The sequence below is a fragment of the Dreissena polymorpha genome, chromosome 5 (assembly GCF_020536995.1).
Source record: "Dreissena polymorpha isolate Duluth1 chromosome 5, UMN_Dpol_1.0, whole genome shotgun sequence".
In the NCBI taxonomy this organism is placed as follows: Eukaryota; Metazoa; Mollusca; class Bivalvia; order Myida; family Dreissenidae; genus Dreissena; species Dreissena polymorpha.
Genome location: NC_068359.1, coordinates 4,882,795 through 4,900,998, shown reverse-complemented (window position 1 = coordinate 4,900,998; position 18,204 = coordinate 4,882,795). Strand labels below are relative to the sequence as shown.

General features: G+C 34.2%; 3 protein-coding genes across 12 annotated transcripts in view; 1 reads left to right on the top strand and 2 right to left on the bottom strand.

Annotated features, from left to right (window-relative positions):
- LOC127832253 (uncharacterized) overlaps positions 1-6,646 on the bottom strand; it is a 116,205-nt gene extending 109,559 nt beyond the window's left edge. Inside the window, exon 1 of the mRNA XM_052357580.1 lies at positions 6,501-6,646. The gene's annotated coding sequence lies outside the window, so the exon portion shown is untranslated. The remainder of the gene's footprint in view (positions 1-6,500) is intronic.
- Positions 6,647-10,744: 4,098 nt separating this feature from the next.
- Positions 10,745-14,082, bottom strand: LOC127832302 (uncharacterized). 2 transcript variants are annotated; one of them, XM_052357719.1, is made up of 5 exons: positions 14,019-14,059; positions 13,793-13,898; positions 12,188-12,287; positions 11,678-11,742; positions 10,745-11,288 (listed from the first exon to the last, which is right to left on the bottom strand). In XM_052357719.1, the coding sequence occupies exons 1-5, from the start codon at positions 14,034-14,036 to the stop codon at positions 11,188-11,190; spliced, it is 390 nt and encodes a 129-aa protein (XP_052213679.1). In that variant the 5' UTR covers positions 14,037-14,059; the 3' UTR covers positions 10,745-11,187. The 2 variants fall into 2 exon arrangements, with proteins under 2 accessions (XP_052213679.1, XP_052213678.1); XM_052357718.1 differs by having other exon boundaries at positions 13,793-14,082.
- Positions 14,083-14,647: 565 nt separating this feature from the next.
- LOC127832276 (MAM and LDL-receptor class A domain-containing protein 2-like) overlaps positions 14,648-18,204 on the top strand; it is an 18,835-nt gene continuing 15,278 nt past the window's right edge. For all 9 annotated transcript variants that reach the window (XM_052357671.1, XM_052357663.1, XM_052357667.1 and 6 more), the window contains exon 1: positions 14,648-14,902. In XM_052357671.1, coding sequence (XP_052213631.1) covers positions 14,699-14,902 — 204 coding nt within the window. In that variant the 5' untranslated portion in view covers positions 14,648-14,698. The remainder of the gene's footprint in view (positions 14,903-18,204) is intronic.

Sequence of the window (18,204 nt, the reverse complement as noted above, 5' to 3'; positions counted from 1 at the left end):
ATTGACATTGAAGAATCTAAAGATATACAGGGATAACATGACCACACTAAAGAACCCTTTTGAACAAGAGTTGTGTTTGTCAGAAACACAATGCCCCCTTCTGCGCTGCTTTGAAGCCATACATTTGACTTTTGACTTTAAGGTTGACCTTGACCTTTCACCCCTCAAAATGTGCAGCTCAATGAGAAGTAAGTAAGAGATTGAATGGAGAAATGAATTTTTTTATATTATTTTTGACCTTTAACCTTGAAGGATGACCTTGACCTTTCACCACTCAAAATGAGCAGCTCCACGAGATACACATGCATGCCAAATATGAAGTTGATGTGTTCAATATTAAAAAAGTTATGATAAAACTTTAACCACAGTTAAAGTTTTAGGAAAGAAAAATACAATGATATTTGACCTTTGAACTTGAAGGATGACCTTGACCTTGACTTTTCACCACTCAAAATGAGCAGCTCCATCAAATACACATGCATCGTAAATATCAAGTTGCTATGTTCAATATTGCAAAAGTTATCAAACTTTAACCAAGGTTATAGTTTTGAGACAGACAGACAGACAGACAGACAGACAGACAGACAGACAGACAGACAGACAGACAGACAGACAGACAGACAGACAGACAGAAAGGCAGACAGACAGACAGACAGACAGACAGACAGACAGACAGACAGACAGACAGACAGACAGACAGACAGACAGACAGACAGACAGACAGACAGACAGACAGACAGACAGACAGACAGACAGACAGAAAGGCAGACAGACAGACAGACAGACAGACAGACAGACAGGACAAAAACAATATACCCCCGATCTATCGATCCGGGGGCATAAAAAAAATCACAATTGTGCTTTTCAAATCATATGGAGCTCTGTGGAAATATTTTTAAAGAAGCTAATCAGAGCCTTTCACTTTTAAAAGTGCAGTGGACCCCTGGATTCGAGTTTTATATAAGTACAATGTATAAACAAAGTAAAATTCCATTTGCATTAGCAGGAGATAATTTTTATCAACATCCCTAAACAGTCCTTTATGACACATTACAAACACATAAAACAGGGGAAAAGTGAATGCAAAACATATAATTGGATGTTGAAAACTTGTTTAATGGCACCTAAACCTCACTCTTTGTCCAAATTTAAAGATATATTCATCTGTATTGTTGCAGTAATTAACACTTCGAAACACATGTAAGGAAAATGCAAGTAACCAAACACTTTTTTTTAAATATGAACATATTTTGAAATTTAAAATAGTGACATTTCAAATTTTGAAATTTATATAAATTAATTATTTGCTATTAAAGTATGCATGTTTTCCAAAGAACCATGCTGCCAAAATGTAAAATTTGTTATCTTGAAGTGCATGGATTGTCACTAAATTAGATAACTTTTTTCTGCAAATATCAATGCAAATAAACCATTAATTGTTTAATGATAAAGTTTTATAAAGATAAAAAAATGGGTCTATTTATAATAACTTCAGCAGATAATCATGTAAACACGGACAATCCAAATTCTATCAATAGCTCCAAGATGATATGAAAGATGTGTTACTACAAGACTTAATTGTTCGTTGTTTTCAAATGACATAAATGACAATGAAAAACAAATGATTGTCAAGGAAATAGAGATATTGCAATAATACAGATGTTGAGTACTCAGAAGTCTTAGTAGGGCTTGATTGGTCATTGTCGGCTCGGGTATTACTAACATATACCCCGGGTACTCTTCAGTATACTGACACAGGGCTTTTCATCAGGAATTTGGGAAGAGGCCCTAGCCTTTCAAATTGGGAATTTCATGCGTGATAACTGTTCAGATTGGGAAGACTCACTGTGTTTTTAAAAGTTTTTGAAACAGGGTCTTTTTCATTGTGCAGAAGTATTAAAAGACACATTGTGCTGCATTCTTATTCATAACAGAGCTAATTGCTTTCAATTTGGGAGATGCCAATATTTTTTAATTTTTTTTAACAATGTGGGAAATTTCTCAATCAATTTTGGGAAAAAATGATCTTATTTTCAATTGGGAAGGGGCCAAATTTCGGCCCCTGTTATATAAGGGTGAAAAGCCCTGTGACATGTACCCCAGGTATGGTAAATATACTTAAACGTACCCATCAAATTTAATGCTTAATCGGTCGTTGTTGGCTATTTTTATTAAATTAATTATATTCACATTGATGACACTTTTCTGTAAAATTGACCCTATATTATCGAAACTCGTGCTCAAAAAGCATGTTGATGCAGATTTTTTTTAAAGAGAAGTTTGTTAAAGATAATCAGTGGCGCGTTTAACAACTAATGTGAAAATATTGAGCTCAAGCCGGGGATTGAACTTACGACCTCAAGAGTGGTAGTCAGACACTTTAACCGCCTCGCTAAAGAGCTAGCCCAACAGCAAGGCTGTTGGAAGTGACCTTATTTCACTACACTCCTCCCTGTTTTAATGTTTCAAGGCCCTGACACGCCCGCAACAGCATGTCTTGCATCCGCATGCAGGCCTTTTTCTGCCTATCTCACGGGTCCGATAGTCGGACCCATTCCCAATGCCAAGTATGAATGTTTTTTCCCAATAATCAAAAAAAATTCCCAATATCCGACCGAAATAATTGAAGATGAAAAATGCGTTTCCCGGTAGGTACCGTGTTTTAAATAATCGGGCACTGTGTTTTAGTGTGCCAATGGGAATTCCGCGTAGAACGTCATTGTATAGAGTGTTCCATAATGCAATTTTGCGATCTTGATACTTCAGACAAAATGGCGGCCGCTTGTGTCTATGCATTTCTTAAGACACATTTACGGTCATTTTCGGTCAGATTTAGCTTTTAAATATTGAAATTATGGATCATTCAGAATTATCAGGTATGTATACAACAAGTGATAACCATGTGTACGCATTAATTATTGTAAATTGGTTGAGAATCAATATCGAAGGTCTCAGGTAAAAAAATATGTTGAATGCAGGTCCTTTGAATGTGAATATTCATAAAAAATCCTTAATGACATATCAAGCTATGTACATGTATTTTATGTGAACTTCAAGCATAACAAAGTCTGTGTTTTTTATCATACACATGCTTAGGTTAGCAGTGGACAATGACTGTTGCAAGGTAAAAAAACAGTTAAATACTTTCTTAGCATTTTTGGGCAATACATATGTATGAAAACATTAGATTGAATAAGAAAAATCGGAAAAATAATTTCCCAAATAACGTTTTTGTCGATAAAAATTCTTCTCAATTTTGAAGATTTTGAAACTCGCAAAATCTTCCAAATTGAGAAGAATTTTTATCGACAAAAACGTTATTTGACTCGAAAAATCCCATTTTTGCTAGGTACTTTTTCCCAAAATAGCAAAAGGCCTGGCATGGCCCTCCTAGAAACCATTAAACAGCTTAGACCCATTCCAGCATTGACAGTTCTTTTTTTGCCTCATCGCCATTAATGTGTAAATACTGAGCTCCAGCAGGGGATTGAACTCAAGACATCCAGTTTGGTAGTCAGACACTTTAACCGCGTCGCTAAAATGACCTTATTTCACTACACAACATAGGATTTGGGCCGGGAATACAACTCGGGTACACTCTAATAGCGACCGGGTACAATTAAGTATATTTACCATACCCAAGGTACATGTAAGTATACTTAAGAGTATCTGGGGTACATGTGAGTAGTACCCGAGCTAGTCTTATTTATAAGATGTGCAAAGAATTTAGAGATACTTTATATATGGGCTAAATTCATTGGAACGTCTTATCGGGGAAAAGTCCATTATGTGGTGGACACCAGAAAGTTTAAATTTTCATCAATTTGCGTAAAATTGCCAAATAACATTACCAACTCATAATGTTTTAGTTCAGAAGTCCATTTTTATCTCAAATATCTTCGAATTGAAGTTAGAAAGGCATAAATTCTTCAGTGAAACTTCTGCTTAAATCGCAAAACAATCACTGACCTGTCGCCATGTCATGAAACTGATTTACATATGAACCAATCAGAAGAAGGAATTACGGTGGAACGTGTACGCTTAATTTTATTTAACATGAGCTTTTAACGCCGTCTTTTACCTAAGTAGATCTAGTATGCTCATCTTTGTCGATTTAATAAGCATATGTTCAAAACAGGTATGGTGCAGTTTCTATTCACTCTTCTAAGTTTCAGCAACTGTTTATGCATGTCTTTTTCGCACTTCGGTCTGTGTTGTTTTATGTACTTACATTCTACGTTACATAGGATGGTATATTGTACGATCTGTATCACTATTATTTATGTACCGTATAAAAATAAAAGATGTTATTTATTTCAGAACTTTTTAATTGTCACTTTAGAAAAAAAACAAGGCTCAGTTAATCCAGAAAAGTATAATAACATCGGTTTACTATATAACGCTCTGCACCACAACAGACGAACGCAAACTGTATTTTAGGCCGTTTATTTTTCCACATGCTTTACATCGAGGCTGTGTTAGGGCTTTTTTTCCTGACCTTGTGAAGTGGCCCTGGCCCCTCACTTTGTGAAAAAATGAGTCGCGAACTTGTAAAAATTGTGAAAAATTGAGTTGCGAACTTTTCAAAATTGTGAAAAATTGAGTCACGAACTTCTTAAAATTGTGAAAAAAACAAGTCGAAACTTCTTAAAATTGTGAAATTTAAAGTTTAACGCATTAGTATAGTTAAAGCATGTTAAACACTTGAATATTATCAAAATTTCCTTAAATAATGCAATAAAGGCATATTTTCCTTCTATGAATACTGTATTTGATACAATAACAACACATATACATATATCTTATTTGCAAAACATTCATGTACCAAATGCAACTAAAATACCAGGTCAAAACACTTCTTTTCCACAGGAATAACATTTATAAACATAGAACATTTCAAGGGCACATAACTCAGACATGTTCTGGACTTTACAGCTTTAGAACTCTGTTGATTTTACTCTTGAAAATGTCAATAATTCTATCAAAATCTGAAAGGGAAAATTCCTTCTTCATGATAATTTTCATGTTCTGTGAGCCTGACCCTGGCCAGTGCATGATGATCTCCTGGGGAGGTTGTCATTTGATCTGAAACATTAGATATACATTGAACAACAGTACTTTTGAAAGAAATGTAAACAAGTTATTTTATTTTTCACATTTTTTTACAAAGCATAAATAGACTACAATAGAAACATACAAAGTTTGAATCATGAATATGCGTCATGAATATGCATTTAAATTAAAAAAATATTTACGAAGGGACCACATTGTTACTTAAACCAAGATTTACAATCGTAAACAGATACGAATAACAAGTCTCTGCCATCAATACTATGGGACTTTTTGACTAGGGGCCGTTTTGACTAGCTTCCATCAATACATTAGCCGCGGCAGATACTTTCACTTTTATCAAATGACTTTCCTTATAATGTTATCAATGTGAATGTTTCAAAACTTACCCTTCAGTAGATAGCTTTTGTTTCTTCACTGTTACCCCAAATTTCAATAAATCGGGATTATTTTATTTTTTTTTAAATTTTCTTTGTGTAGTAACGAGCGTTCCGCGTCGCCATTTTTTTGATAGTGAAGTTGCTAGGCAGAGCTTTTACTATTTACACCAGTTTCACCTGTTACACAACACTTTAAAATTGATTAAAACAAGCAAACATCAGTAACGCGAGTCAACAATTTTTCGCGAATTCGGAATTAAAAACGAGGTTATGAAACTGTTGCGAAATGGCCGTTTTTGACAGTTTTGAGCACGAAAAGCCCGTTTTTCACGATTTAAAACGGCCGTTTTTGTAAATACAATGTATTCATAGCCATGTAAGGTTTGTGAATTGGCCGTGTCAAAATTGTGAAATGTCCGTCCACGGCCAATCGCAAAGAAGGAAAAAAAGCACTGTGTGTTATTGATTTATATCTACACTGCCAGCGAATCGAAAGATATTGAAAATTTGAATAGTGGTTGGATTTAAATTGCTCAGGCGTGAAAAATTCAAAGTGTCATTACATTATTTTTATGAAACATTATCGAGAAATGAATTATCTACACAGGTATGTAAATATTATTGCAATCCATTGATATTAAGTGTCTGATATCGGGGCTTGAATGTTGCACACAAAATCCTTGCGCAACAATATAGACAAAGAAGGAAAAATGTCCACCATTGTTTGAATGGTTCGGCTGTTGGACGCTCCAAATATTACCAATATCAAAAGTAGCTTAATATTTGAGAGCGTCAACAAGTTGGTCCACCCGAGCCTACAATGACCAATCGAGCCTTAGGAGGCCAAGATATTATGGACAGACCCACAAACTAACTAACCAAACACTCAACAGCTCGTCAATATGATTTCCATCACTTTGTGGGTGAACTATAATTAACATTAGCTCTTTCAGTAACAAACATTTCTTTCATTACTTTTCTTTCGCAAAAGCTTATACACGTAAAATGTGTGAAACACCGGTCTCAATTATAGATTTGCAGTTTATTAACCTGTATGTCATGCCATGGTAAATCATATCGTGGTTGCATATTTTATCCTTAACAGAATGTCGACTTAAAATTGGTGCAAACTTTCTGAATAAGTCGCAATTACATTAAAAGTCTTGAGTAATAAATCGCGACCTTCATTGTTTACATATAGCAACGATAAATATATACGTTATCATTATCGCAAAACGCGCGAAATCTAACTGTTACGAAGGATACAATTTTCGGCCGATTGAGGTTAATTAAAGCGAGATTATACGTTTTTTACGAAGTGTTAAACTCGAAGTGTCCATCGCCCTTAAATTGTAATAGATAAATAAAATATGTTACAATAACACAAAATAGACAAGAAAAATATAAATTGAAGATGAATTTTATAAAATGCAGCAAATACAAATTATCGCCCCGTGACGAATATATTTCGTACATATTTTCCTACAACAACCGAAGCATTCGTCTTTTTAGTTAGTGTTCGTGTGTCGTATAAATAGATATCGTTGCAGGAATCACTTTAAAATGAACCGTTAAACTAAATTTAGATTCACATCGTACATGCATGATTTACATGCTGGCGAATTCGACTGTACAGACATTTTCGATTTCAGAATTCAATATCTGGCTTATTTCGCATTTCTCGACACATGTTCTTCTTAACTTGTATTTTAATTTATATTGAAATAGAGATCTATATGTTTAATGAGTTTTTTTTTTAAACTTTTTATATAAATTTATAAATATTTGACAAAATTGTATAATCTCGCTTTAAAAGACCCCGTAAGTACACGCTTCTCACCAAAACGAGCCGACCAACCGGATTCAATCCATGTTTCCTGAAGCATTTTAGCTTGGTTGGTGATTACCATATCGGACAAGGGGGATTGGGTTGTAATCCGGCACCCCACAAGACAGCACACAAACTGAAAGTCTTTCTTCAGTTGCATATAAATAACTGGAAATTGCAGACATTATCCGAAAATAGTTCCAACTTTTGTAAGTCTAACAAGTTGATTAAGTAGGAGTGTTGGGATACACTCCGGGTAAACCTATAATGCAACCTCAGGCGCGGAAGGACAGCATAAACTTCAAATACACACGAGCACGAAGACCCCGTCGTTCGACTCAGTCATGATCTCGTCTTGAATGTGAATGTTTCAGAACGAGAGCATTGACGGCGTTGAAAATCTATTGGCATGACACATGGAAGTTTCTGCCGAAGTAACTGTTAAAGGAACAGTTGACTGAATGAAAATCTAAACAGCTTTTTAAAAAAAATTTCTTTCTTGATTTTTAAAGAACACATCAATGAAACAAAAGGTAGTGAAAAGTAGTTATCAAATCCATCATTACTATTTACGAGACTGAACGTATTTTTGATTCGAAAGCATGGTCAAAGTTATATGTTTGTTTTTCTTGTTTTGTTTGTAACTATTCATTAGACTGTTACGATTGCTTGCTTTTTTAAGCAGAAAGGAAAAATGCCTTGTTGCTGTCGTGTTGTTGTTGTTGTTGTTGTTATATTTACCGACTTAGTTACATACGCAAAATAATACACGCACGCTGTATTTTGAAGCGCACGATCTGTTTTATTTTTTTTAATCCTTATTTAAATTTACATATTTTCAAACACTATGCAATATAATTTGCAGATTTATATGTAAAATTCTGTTATTTGAGCGCCCCGCCAATATTGCCTCCCAAATTGCAAAGTAAATGTTTGCCGTCATAAATTTTAACGGTATTACAGCCCTAAAAAAACTCGACAGTCTTCTGCAAAAATCAAGACAATTATTTATCTCTTAAATCTATTTAACGTAACTTACCCCATTAATAAAAACATTGAAAAAGTATGTTATCTCAAAATTAAATTCGACGGAATTCAATTTTTTAAAAACACATAGCTGAGTAGCAAAAATTAAGTCAGCAAAAAATGTTAGGAACATATTTATTGAATTTATTGGAATGGTGGCATATGAAACAAGTTGTAAAACTACGATAATTTAAGAAAAAATCTCGTTCCTATCCACATGTTTAAAGGAATTGTTAACAGATTTTTTTTTCAAATGTCATTAGTAATGATTGCTTGTAAATCTTTAATGTTTTAAAGTGACTTGACTAATTTTTTAAGTAAGAAAAAAGTTGAAAAAAAATGCGTCTCCGGTGTTCAAACCCGTGTCGTCTGGAACCTTAAACGGATGCTCTATCACTGCAGCACGCAAACTTTCATGAATTGATGCGAAATATAATAACTATTGCAAGCGTTATCTCACTAAAAATGGTTTGTACTTTCGCTGCTTCTCACTGTTGGTCACAATACCGGAAAGATGCAATTTACACCTGGTTCTCCGGGTTCTTCAAAAAGCACAACGTATCTTCACATGTATATTCTGTGTTCAGGTGCTTGTCAGTTATTATACATTTATAATTAAGGAAATGATACAATTAATGCATAATGGAATGCCCATTTATCAAGTTTGCTTATTTAAAATCATTTATACTTTTTAACACACTGTTGAAGGATTGCACAGTATGTAAACGAAGTATAATCGCAGTCGGTATTTCTTCCACAAGTAGTTCTTTCAGTTCGAATATGTGTCTACTATTTGTTTAATTAAGAACGCCTTATAGAAGAAACACATGTACGGGTAAATATTAATTAAGTTATCAGTCAACCCAATATCAAGTTGACATGACGTGTTCAGCTTTAGAAGCGCGGTTGTAGTACGAAATCAACATCAAAATAACCCGCTTCTTATGTTATCACTGACAGGTCAAGCTATGAAAGCTATTTTTAAGTTAAAAAGTTGTTTTACAAGATACCCCACAATGTCAATAAGTAACAAGTTAGATTTGTTCGACAAATTTATTGCACCAGTCTTAAGTTATGGATCAGAGGTTTGGGGGCTAAACAAAAATATCATACAAATAGAAAGAATACATTAAAATTTTTGCAAAGAACTTTTGTAAAGCCCCAAACACAAAATAATTTCGTATACGGGGAACTAGGCAGAACCCCAATGAAAAATAAATTTTATATAAATGTCATAAAATACTGGTTTAAAATATTACAAATGGAACCAATTAAATATGCAAAAATAGTATATAATACTATGTTAGAAAATGTAGAAAACAATAATGATACCAAGTCATGGGCATATAGTGTAAAGATTTTATTACAAGCTTTAGGTTTTCCCCATGTGTGGATATATCAAGGTGTTGGGGACATAGATATGTTTCTCCTCTCGTTTAAAGAAAGGATCAGGGATGTATTTTTACAAAATTGGACAAATGAATTAAACGAGTCAACAAGATCGAGCTCATATACTATGTATTCTATTTTTAAATTACAACCATATTTATACCAGGCTAATATAGACAGTTGAAGGATTGCATTATCAAGAATGTCCGCACATAATTTAGAAATTGAAGCTGGTAGATGGAAAAAACCAATACCTACTCCACGCGAAAATAGAACATGTTGTATTTGCCATAAGTTAGAAGACGAATTCCATTTTTTATTTGAATGCCTACTTTACACTGAATTAAGAAAAAAATACATAAATAAATATTACCGTGTAAGACCAAACGTACCGAAATTTATTGAACTTTTTCAGTGCAATAATAGTAAAATAAATAGAAACCTGGCAATTTTTGTTAAGAAAGCTTTCAAATTGAGAAATACATACCATACATATTATGAATAAGTTAAGTTTCTTAGTATATACCTCTCACACGCTCACCTAACACATAACATGATAAAATAGTTTCCTCGGTACATTTATTTTTCTGTATAACGCATTATATTACAAATGATTGATTGTAAAACATTTTATGTGCTAATATGTCTGTGTATGTGTTAAAGAGAATATATTGTCCTTTATAACATTGTGTAACAATATGCATGTTTAATTATGACCTTGACATCGATGTGTTTAGAACAAATTTTTGTATACTTTTGTGTTCTCATGGGCATTTCTGCCCCGATGTATTTGAAAATAAAATTCTATGTTGATAAACAAATGGTTTTCAGAGATACAAAGATCCTTTAAACAATAAATTATAAAACACACACACACGCACGCACGCACGCACGCACGCACGCACGCACGCACGCACGCACGCACGCACGCACGCTCGCACGCACGCACGCACGCACGCACGCACGCACGCACGCACGCACGCACGCACGCACACACACACACACACACACACACACACACACACACACACATATATATATTTATATATATATATATACATACATATATAGGAAACACATACATTGTTTTCTGTATAACGTAAAAAAATTCAACTATATTTGGTGCGATTCATCTTTGATCAGTGTAAGTGACTATGGTTACACGCCATCGACACAACTTTAATATTCGTAAATGCTGATGTTACATAGAAAGACAGCGAAACTAACATTTATAACAGAAACTGTTTATAAAGAGCAATATTTTTTATATATTTTAACACAACTGTAATTTTGCAAGCATTTTGAGACCAAAAAACAACAACACAAACATGATATTGTGAACAGACTACATAAATAATCAAATAAATAAAAACTTGTCAACCATGAATTATAACCATGTTTGAAAAATCTCTACTGGCAAATGTTTATTTTATACATAATTGTCACATTCAACTAATGCCTTCTGTTGCCCTCGGCTCGAATCATCATGTATGTTTACAAATTCGTGTTTTTCTGAATTGTGGTTTGCTGATTACCGTCAGTGGGTTGAATTCCCGCCAATTTAGACCGGCAATACTCCCCTCTTTCATGGTTCCCTGTGAATATAATTATATGACAATTTCAAAGCATAAGGTGGTCCGTTGAAGACAATAAAGTGATACAGTCTTCTGTGAAATTATGTCAAATACATTTTAATTACATGGCGTTTGCTACATAACAATACTTAATAAACATACAATGTAATTATCTGGAGGTCTTAAATGGGTAAGATTATTTGTTTTTTATTGGCCATAGAACTTTTTTTCCTGTCGAAGACTGACATGAAGCTTAAGTTTTATTCATGAACATTTTGCGATATCCCATAAAGTACAGTAGAAAGGAGAAGGAAAAATCTTATACTATCTTAAACTTCTCTGGGTACATTTGTCTGGTTGCATACGGAGTACCTAGCACTACCGGTATATTTTATTTCAGGGTATGGTACCTATCAAATTGTTGTCTTCGTCTGTCTGGTTATCATCGTCTGTGCGTCTGCACGTTTCCTTTTGTCTGCCGTACAAAATAAAGATAAATCTAGCATAAGCTTTATTTGAATGCGGACATATATTAAATCAATTTAAATGTCATTGAGTAACATTTCCCGATTGATGTCTAAACCAATCAAAAATAGCAATGGTTTTATTTAATATAAACAAAAATATTCTTACTATAATACGATTTATTAAATAGTCAAAGCAAAATAGAAACTTCATAAATCATTTGTATCTAGATACAGGAACTTAAGGTTTATTTTATCTATAGTTTTGCTTGTTACACTTTTTTTTGCCTTCTAGATTTTGATATGTATCGGGCATATATGTCAAGGCGAAAAGTTGATGCAATTGAACCTCATTTTTTTTTAATTTGATCAACACAATTTTTGAACAACAAAACGTAATCCAGTAAATTAAGAACACATTAATAATAAATAAAGCACATACGTTGAAATACAAACCTCAACACACACACGAATCCCGTGATCACGCTGGTCGCTACGGCGGTAACCGCACAGAAAAGGACAACATGCCATGCCTGAATGTGACATGTGTCTTCCACTGAAATAAGGTAAACTATATATTGTAACTCAGCACCGCATGTTTTATAAACCGTTTAACATGTATACTCTATGTTTGTTTTAATCAATTTAAAAATATGACGCCAAATTATTAATTTGACAATTAGAAGAAAAAAGTCGAGCTGTTGTCGTCTTAATGTCGTCGGTCAGCGCCTAGTCAGTAAATTTATTTGTTGTCATGGGATTTTTTTTACAATCATTTAACGGTTTCAGTTAGAAAAGTTCAATAGTTCATAATTGTGATTTGCTTTCCAAACAATTACAATTCTTTAATTTATGGGCACAACGTGTTCGATAAGTGACTATTTCAATGTATGTGGATATAAAATTAGGAAACTAAAGTTTCTTTGTAATTGACGATTTAAAATAAGAATATCCTTTATCTGTTAATATACAGAACATAATTTTAGAGATAAGGACATGAAACTAAAAGTAATGGATTGCGGTGAGGATTTCATTATCTAATCAATAAAGTGGTTACTGACCCGCGGAATTTTGTCGAGTCATTGTTTTTATTTCCAACTTACAGCTAAGGGTCATATATTTCTATATTAAAGAACAATCATCGACTTGAAATATAACGTATACTGTATGATTGACATGAATCAATTCTATAAACAAAAGACACGTCAAGCATTTCAACTGATAACGAAAAAGTCAATTGTCTATGACGAGTAGGAGGTTCACTTGGTTTAATAACGTTGTAACGTGCAAATAGTAAAATACACGTACCGGTAGTAACTTGATAAGACTGTTGGATCTACAAGCGATTAGTGTTTCATAAATAACACAAGATTATTTGGACTCACTTTAGTCAATAGCCAAAAATACAGATACAAATGAACATAACGATAGCGTAATAAATAAAACAGAAGATGGGGTATAGGTAGAACTAAAATTTGCATATTTGTAGGCTCAATGTTTTGCATGACATCTCAACCAAACTTTAAGTAAATGTACCATGGTTAATATTTAGGAACTGTATACTATGACCGTTTTTATAATAATTGTTTATGTTGAACATAAGTGTAACTCGATGTCAATATTTATTTTTTAATCTGTATCCAACTATAGTTTTAAAAGACAACTTTTAGGAAAGTTGAGGCATACTTATTAACTGTAGTAATGGAATGTTGGTCTTTTGGAAGTTAGTAACATCACGTTTGTGCATGATTTGTACAACATTGTGAACATCAAATATCTGATAAACGCGAACGAGACGATAGTTTGGTATTTTCAAACATAATAAAACAAAAGTAATATTCATTTCGACAAATAATGTTTACCTTATATTCCATGCACGGCGTAGTTTATGTGAATCGGTTTATCAAATCATTTATGTAAGGATCGATAACAGGTATTTGAGATTTCCTTTAGTGTTTTAAGTCAACGAGTATCGATTCATTACCAACTACTGTACATAAATAACAGTTTAGACTTTGTGATTGGTTCAATAAAAGCTGTGTCAATAAAAAGAAATGTTACCTCTGATTCGTTTCCGACAATTATAGAGACACTGCAAGGGAATATTCTGTTCAGCGCAAATACTGTTCGAACATGACTTGCACGTGTATGAGTCACTACTACAGAACTGGTGGGGGAAAATACACAGTTCAACATCACCACAATGAAATTGGAACTCTATATTCTCCTCCACCATAGTCAAACAATCAGTTACCAAGAGAATCACAACACAAAATAAAGCACAAACTTTTTCTTTAACACTCATTTCCTCTGTAACACAGGAGTGTATAGACACACCCACGCTTAGATACGACTATCTATGTAGATAACCGACGTACCGGGGTAATATATTTTTATTCACACAAATTGGGAAACCATACAGATAACAATGGGAATTTACGAAAAACGTACATTTTTAAATACAGATATTTACAACTGATTGAATTTGAAAAATATGATAAACACTTAAATATTTACCGGCAATTATACAAAGCTAATTAATTAATCTCAACTTATTAGCAAAGACCACGTTATTTAAGTACAGTTCTGTACAGGTATTTTTTTTGTTCAGAGGGCTTGCCAATCAAAGTTTATTGAGGTCTGAAATGACGTTTCTATATAGCTCTCGTAGATGGTATGCATCTCACAGACATGTTTATTAGTATGTGTTTATATTACTGGGTTTCGCAATATTGCTTTATTAAAAAACATGCAATAACGTCCAGCAACATGCTATAATAATAATTATTGTACATGCATATTCATATTGAATATTCAGACATACTTTGCAGTGGTATGTGAAGATTTTGAAAAATAATTAAGATTCAGCTGAACATGTCTTATCAGTTGGTGGCATACAATTCAGAACACACACGTGACAATCGTTTTCCTTTAGTAACAGATCGTCATTTGATTATTTAAGCAGCGATGGGAACTTTTCAGTTTTGTTTAGGTATTTTATTTTGTTCCAGCCTCACAACTTCACAGGCTTTTGATCCTGGTTGTAGTTTCTATAACGGCCAATGTGTATACAACGTAAAATTGGGACATGCGGGACAGTGCGACACTGTGGCCACTAGGGCTGTTGTCAATCACACAGATGGAAACACGGGATCTTCGAGTGGTTTCCAGGTAACACATTCTTTTTTTTCTCGCTAAAAATGTATATGGTTCTTGATAATGACTGACCATTATCTTAAGTCAGTCTTTGAAAGTTTACGATATCGTAAGAGACATATAATGCAATTGATTTAATCTTCATAATATATGTCCGTAAATATATGCATTATTTTCTTCTTATTTAAACGGAAACATCAACAGATTAAATGTAAAAAAGTAAACAAATTATAATTATGTGATAAAATGTTTCAAAATTCTCCTTCAACGTGCGAGTGTGCCTAGTCCAAATTTTTGTACAAACCTGTTGGTCAAATTATAATCGGTGATAAATTTTTTTAATAAAAACATTTTAAACAAGAGGGCCATGATGGCCCTGTATCGCTCCACTGCTGAAAAAAGGCTGAAACAAATATTATCTGCATGTGCAAATACTTAAATATAGGCCCTATTTAAGCACATCTACACTTTTGTGACCCCTGGGCTTGGTCAAATTTAACCCCAGGGGCATAATTTGAGCAAACTTTGTAGAGGACTACTATATCTCACTACATGTACATACAAAATATGGTAGCCCTAGGTCCTAGAGTTAAGGACAAGAATATTTTTTAAGTTTTCACAATATAAGCAAGATGTAAGCGTATATACTGTTCAATTTCGTGACCCGTTGGTCAGGGTCAAATTTGACCCAAAGGGCATAGTTTGAACAAACTTGGTAGAGGACTATAAGATGTTACTGCATACCAAATTTTGTAGCCATAGTCTGAATGGTTTTCGACAAGAAGATTTTTAAAGATTTCACAAAATAGCCACTTTATAAGCGTTTATTCAATTTTGTGAACCCCCAGGGCAGGGTCATAATTTGAACAAACTTGGTAAAGAACTATTAGATGTCACTACATACCAAATTTGGTAGCCCTATGCCTTATGGTTAAGGACAAGTAGAATGTTAAAATTTTCACAAAATAGGCACTATATAATCATTATAATCGATTTTGTGGCCCCCAGAGCAGGGTCAAATTTGACTCCTGGGGCATAATTTGAACAAACTAAGTGGAGGACTATACAATGTCACTACATACCAAATTGTGTAGCCCTAGGCCTAATGGTCATGGACAAGAATTGTTTTAAAGTTTTCACAAAATAGGCATTATATAAGCATATATTCAATTTTGTGACCCACGGGGCGGGTTCAAATTTGACCCCAGGGATAAAATTTAAACAAATTTGGTAGAGGACTATAAGATGTCACTACATACCAAATTTGATAGCCCTAGGCCGGATGGTTATGGACAAGAAGTTTTTGAAGTTTTCACAAAATAGGCCTTATATAAGCATATGTTCAATTTTATGACCCCCCTGGGCAGGGTCAGATTTGACCCCAGGGGCATAATTTGAACATACTTGGTAGAGAACTATAAGATTTCACTACATACCAAATTTGGTAGCCCTAGTCCTAATGTTTATGGACAAGAAGATTTTAAAGTTTTCACAAAATAGACTCCATATAAGCGTATGTTCAATTTTGTGACCCCCAGGGCAGGGTCAAATTTGACCCCAGGGGCATAATTTGAACAAACATGGTAGAGGACTATAAGATGTCACTACATACCAAATTTGGTAGCCCTAGGCCCAATGTTTATAGACAAGGAGATTTTTTAAGTTTTCAAAAAATAAGACCTTTATAAGCATTTATTCAATTTTGTGACCCCCGGGGCAGTTTCAAATTTGACCCCAGGCATAATTTGAACAAACTAAGAAGAGAACTATTACTTGTCACTACATATAAAATTTGTTAGCCCTATGCCATACAGTTATGGACAGAAGATGTTTTAAAGTTTTGACAAAATAGGCCTTATATAAGCATATGTTCAATTTTGTGACCCTCGGGCAGGGTCAAACTTGACCTCAGTGGCATAATTTGAAAAAAAACTCGATAGAGGACTATAAGATGTCACTACATACCAAATTCGGTAGCCCTAGGCCCAATGGTTATGGACGAAAAGATTTTTAAAGTTTTCACAAAATTGACCCTATTTAAGCATATGTTCAATTTTGTGACCCCCGGGGCAGGATCAAATTTGACCTCAGGGGCATAATTTGAAGAAATTTGGTAGAGGAGATGTCTCTACATAACAAATGTATTAGCCCTAGGCCCAACGGTTATGGACGAGAAGATTTTGAAAGTTTTCACAAAATAGGCCTTATATAAGCATATGTTCAATTTTGTGACCCCCGAGGCAGGGTCAGATTTGACCCCAGGGGCATAATTTGAAGAATTTTTGTAGAGGACTATTAGATGTCTCTGTTAACCAAATTTGATAGCCCTAGGCCCAATGGTTATGGACGAAAGATTTTGAAAGTTTTCACAAAATAGGCCTTATATAAGCATATGTTCAATTTTGTGACCCCCGGGGCAGGGTCAAATTTGACCACAGGGGCATAATTTGAAGATATTTGGTAGAGGACTATTAGAGTCTCTACATTCCAAATTTGATAGCCCTAGGCCCAATGATTATGGACGAAAAGATTTTGAAAGTTTTCACAAAATAGGCCTTATAAGCATATGTTTAATTTTGTGACCCCCGGGGCAGGGTCAAATTTGACCCCAGGGGCATAATTTGAAGATATTTGGCAGAGGACTATGAGATGTCTCTACATACCAAATTTGATAGCCCTAGGCCCAATGGTTATGGACGAAGAAAAGATTTTGAAAGTTTTCACAAATTAGGCCTTATAAGCATATGTTTAATTTTGTGACCCCGGGGCAGGGTCAAATTTGACCCCAGGGGCATAATTTGAAGATGTTTGGTAGAGAACTATTAGATGTCTGTACATACAAAATTTGATAGCCTTAGGCCCAATGGTTATTGACGAGAAGTTTTTGAAAGTTTTAACAAAATAGGCCTTATATAAGCAAATTTTCATTTTTGTGACCCCCGGGGCAGGGTCAAATTTGACCCCAGGGGCATAATTTGAACACATTTGAAAGAGGTTCATTCCAAGAACATTCCTGAGAAATTTCATCAGAATTGGACCAGTTGTTTCGGAGAAGAAGATGTTTTAAGGAAAAGTTAACGCACGGGCGCACGCACGCACGCCACGACGGACACAGGAACATGACATAAGCCCCGCTGACCTCTTGCCAGTGGACCTAAAAATGATTTGCCCTAAATTTGTCTTCTCGTACCTCTCAATTTTGACCACTGTATTGCAGAAAAAAAATATTATATGACTTTTGCAAAAAATATAATATAACTTAACTTAGATGAGGTTGCGAATATTTTGTTCGGTAAATATATTGTGTAACGTTTGTA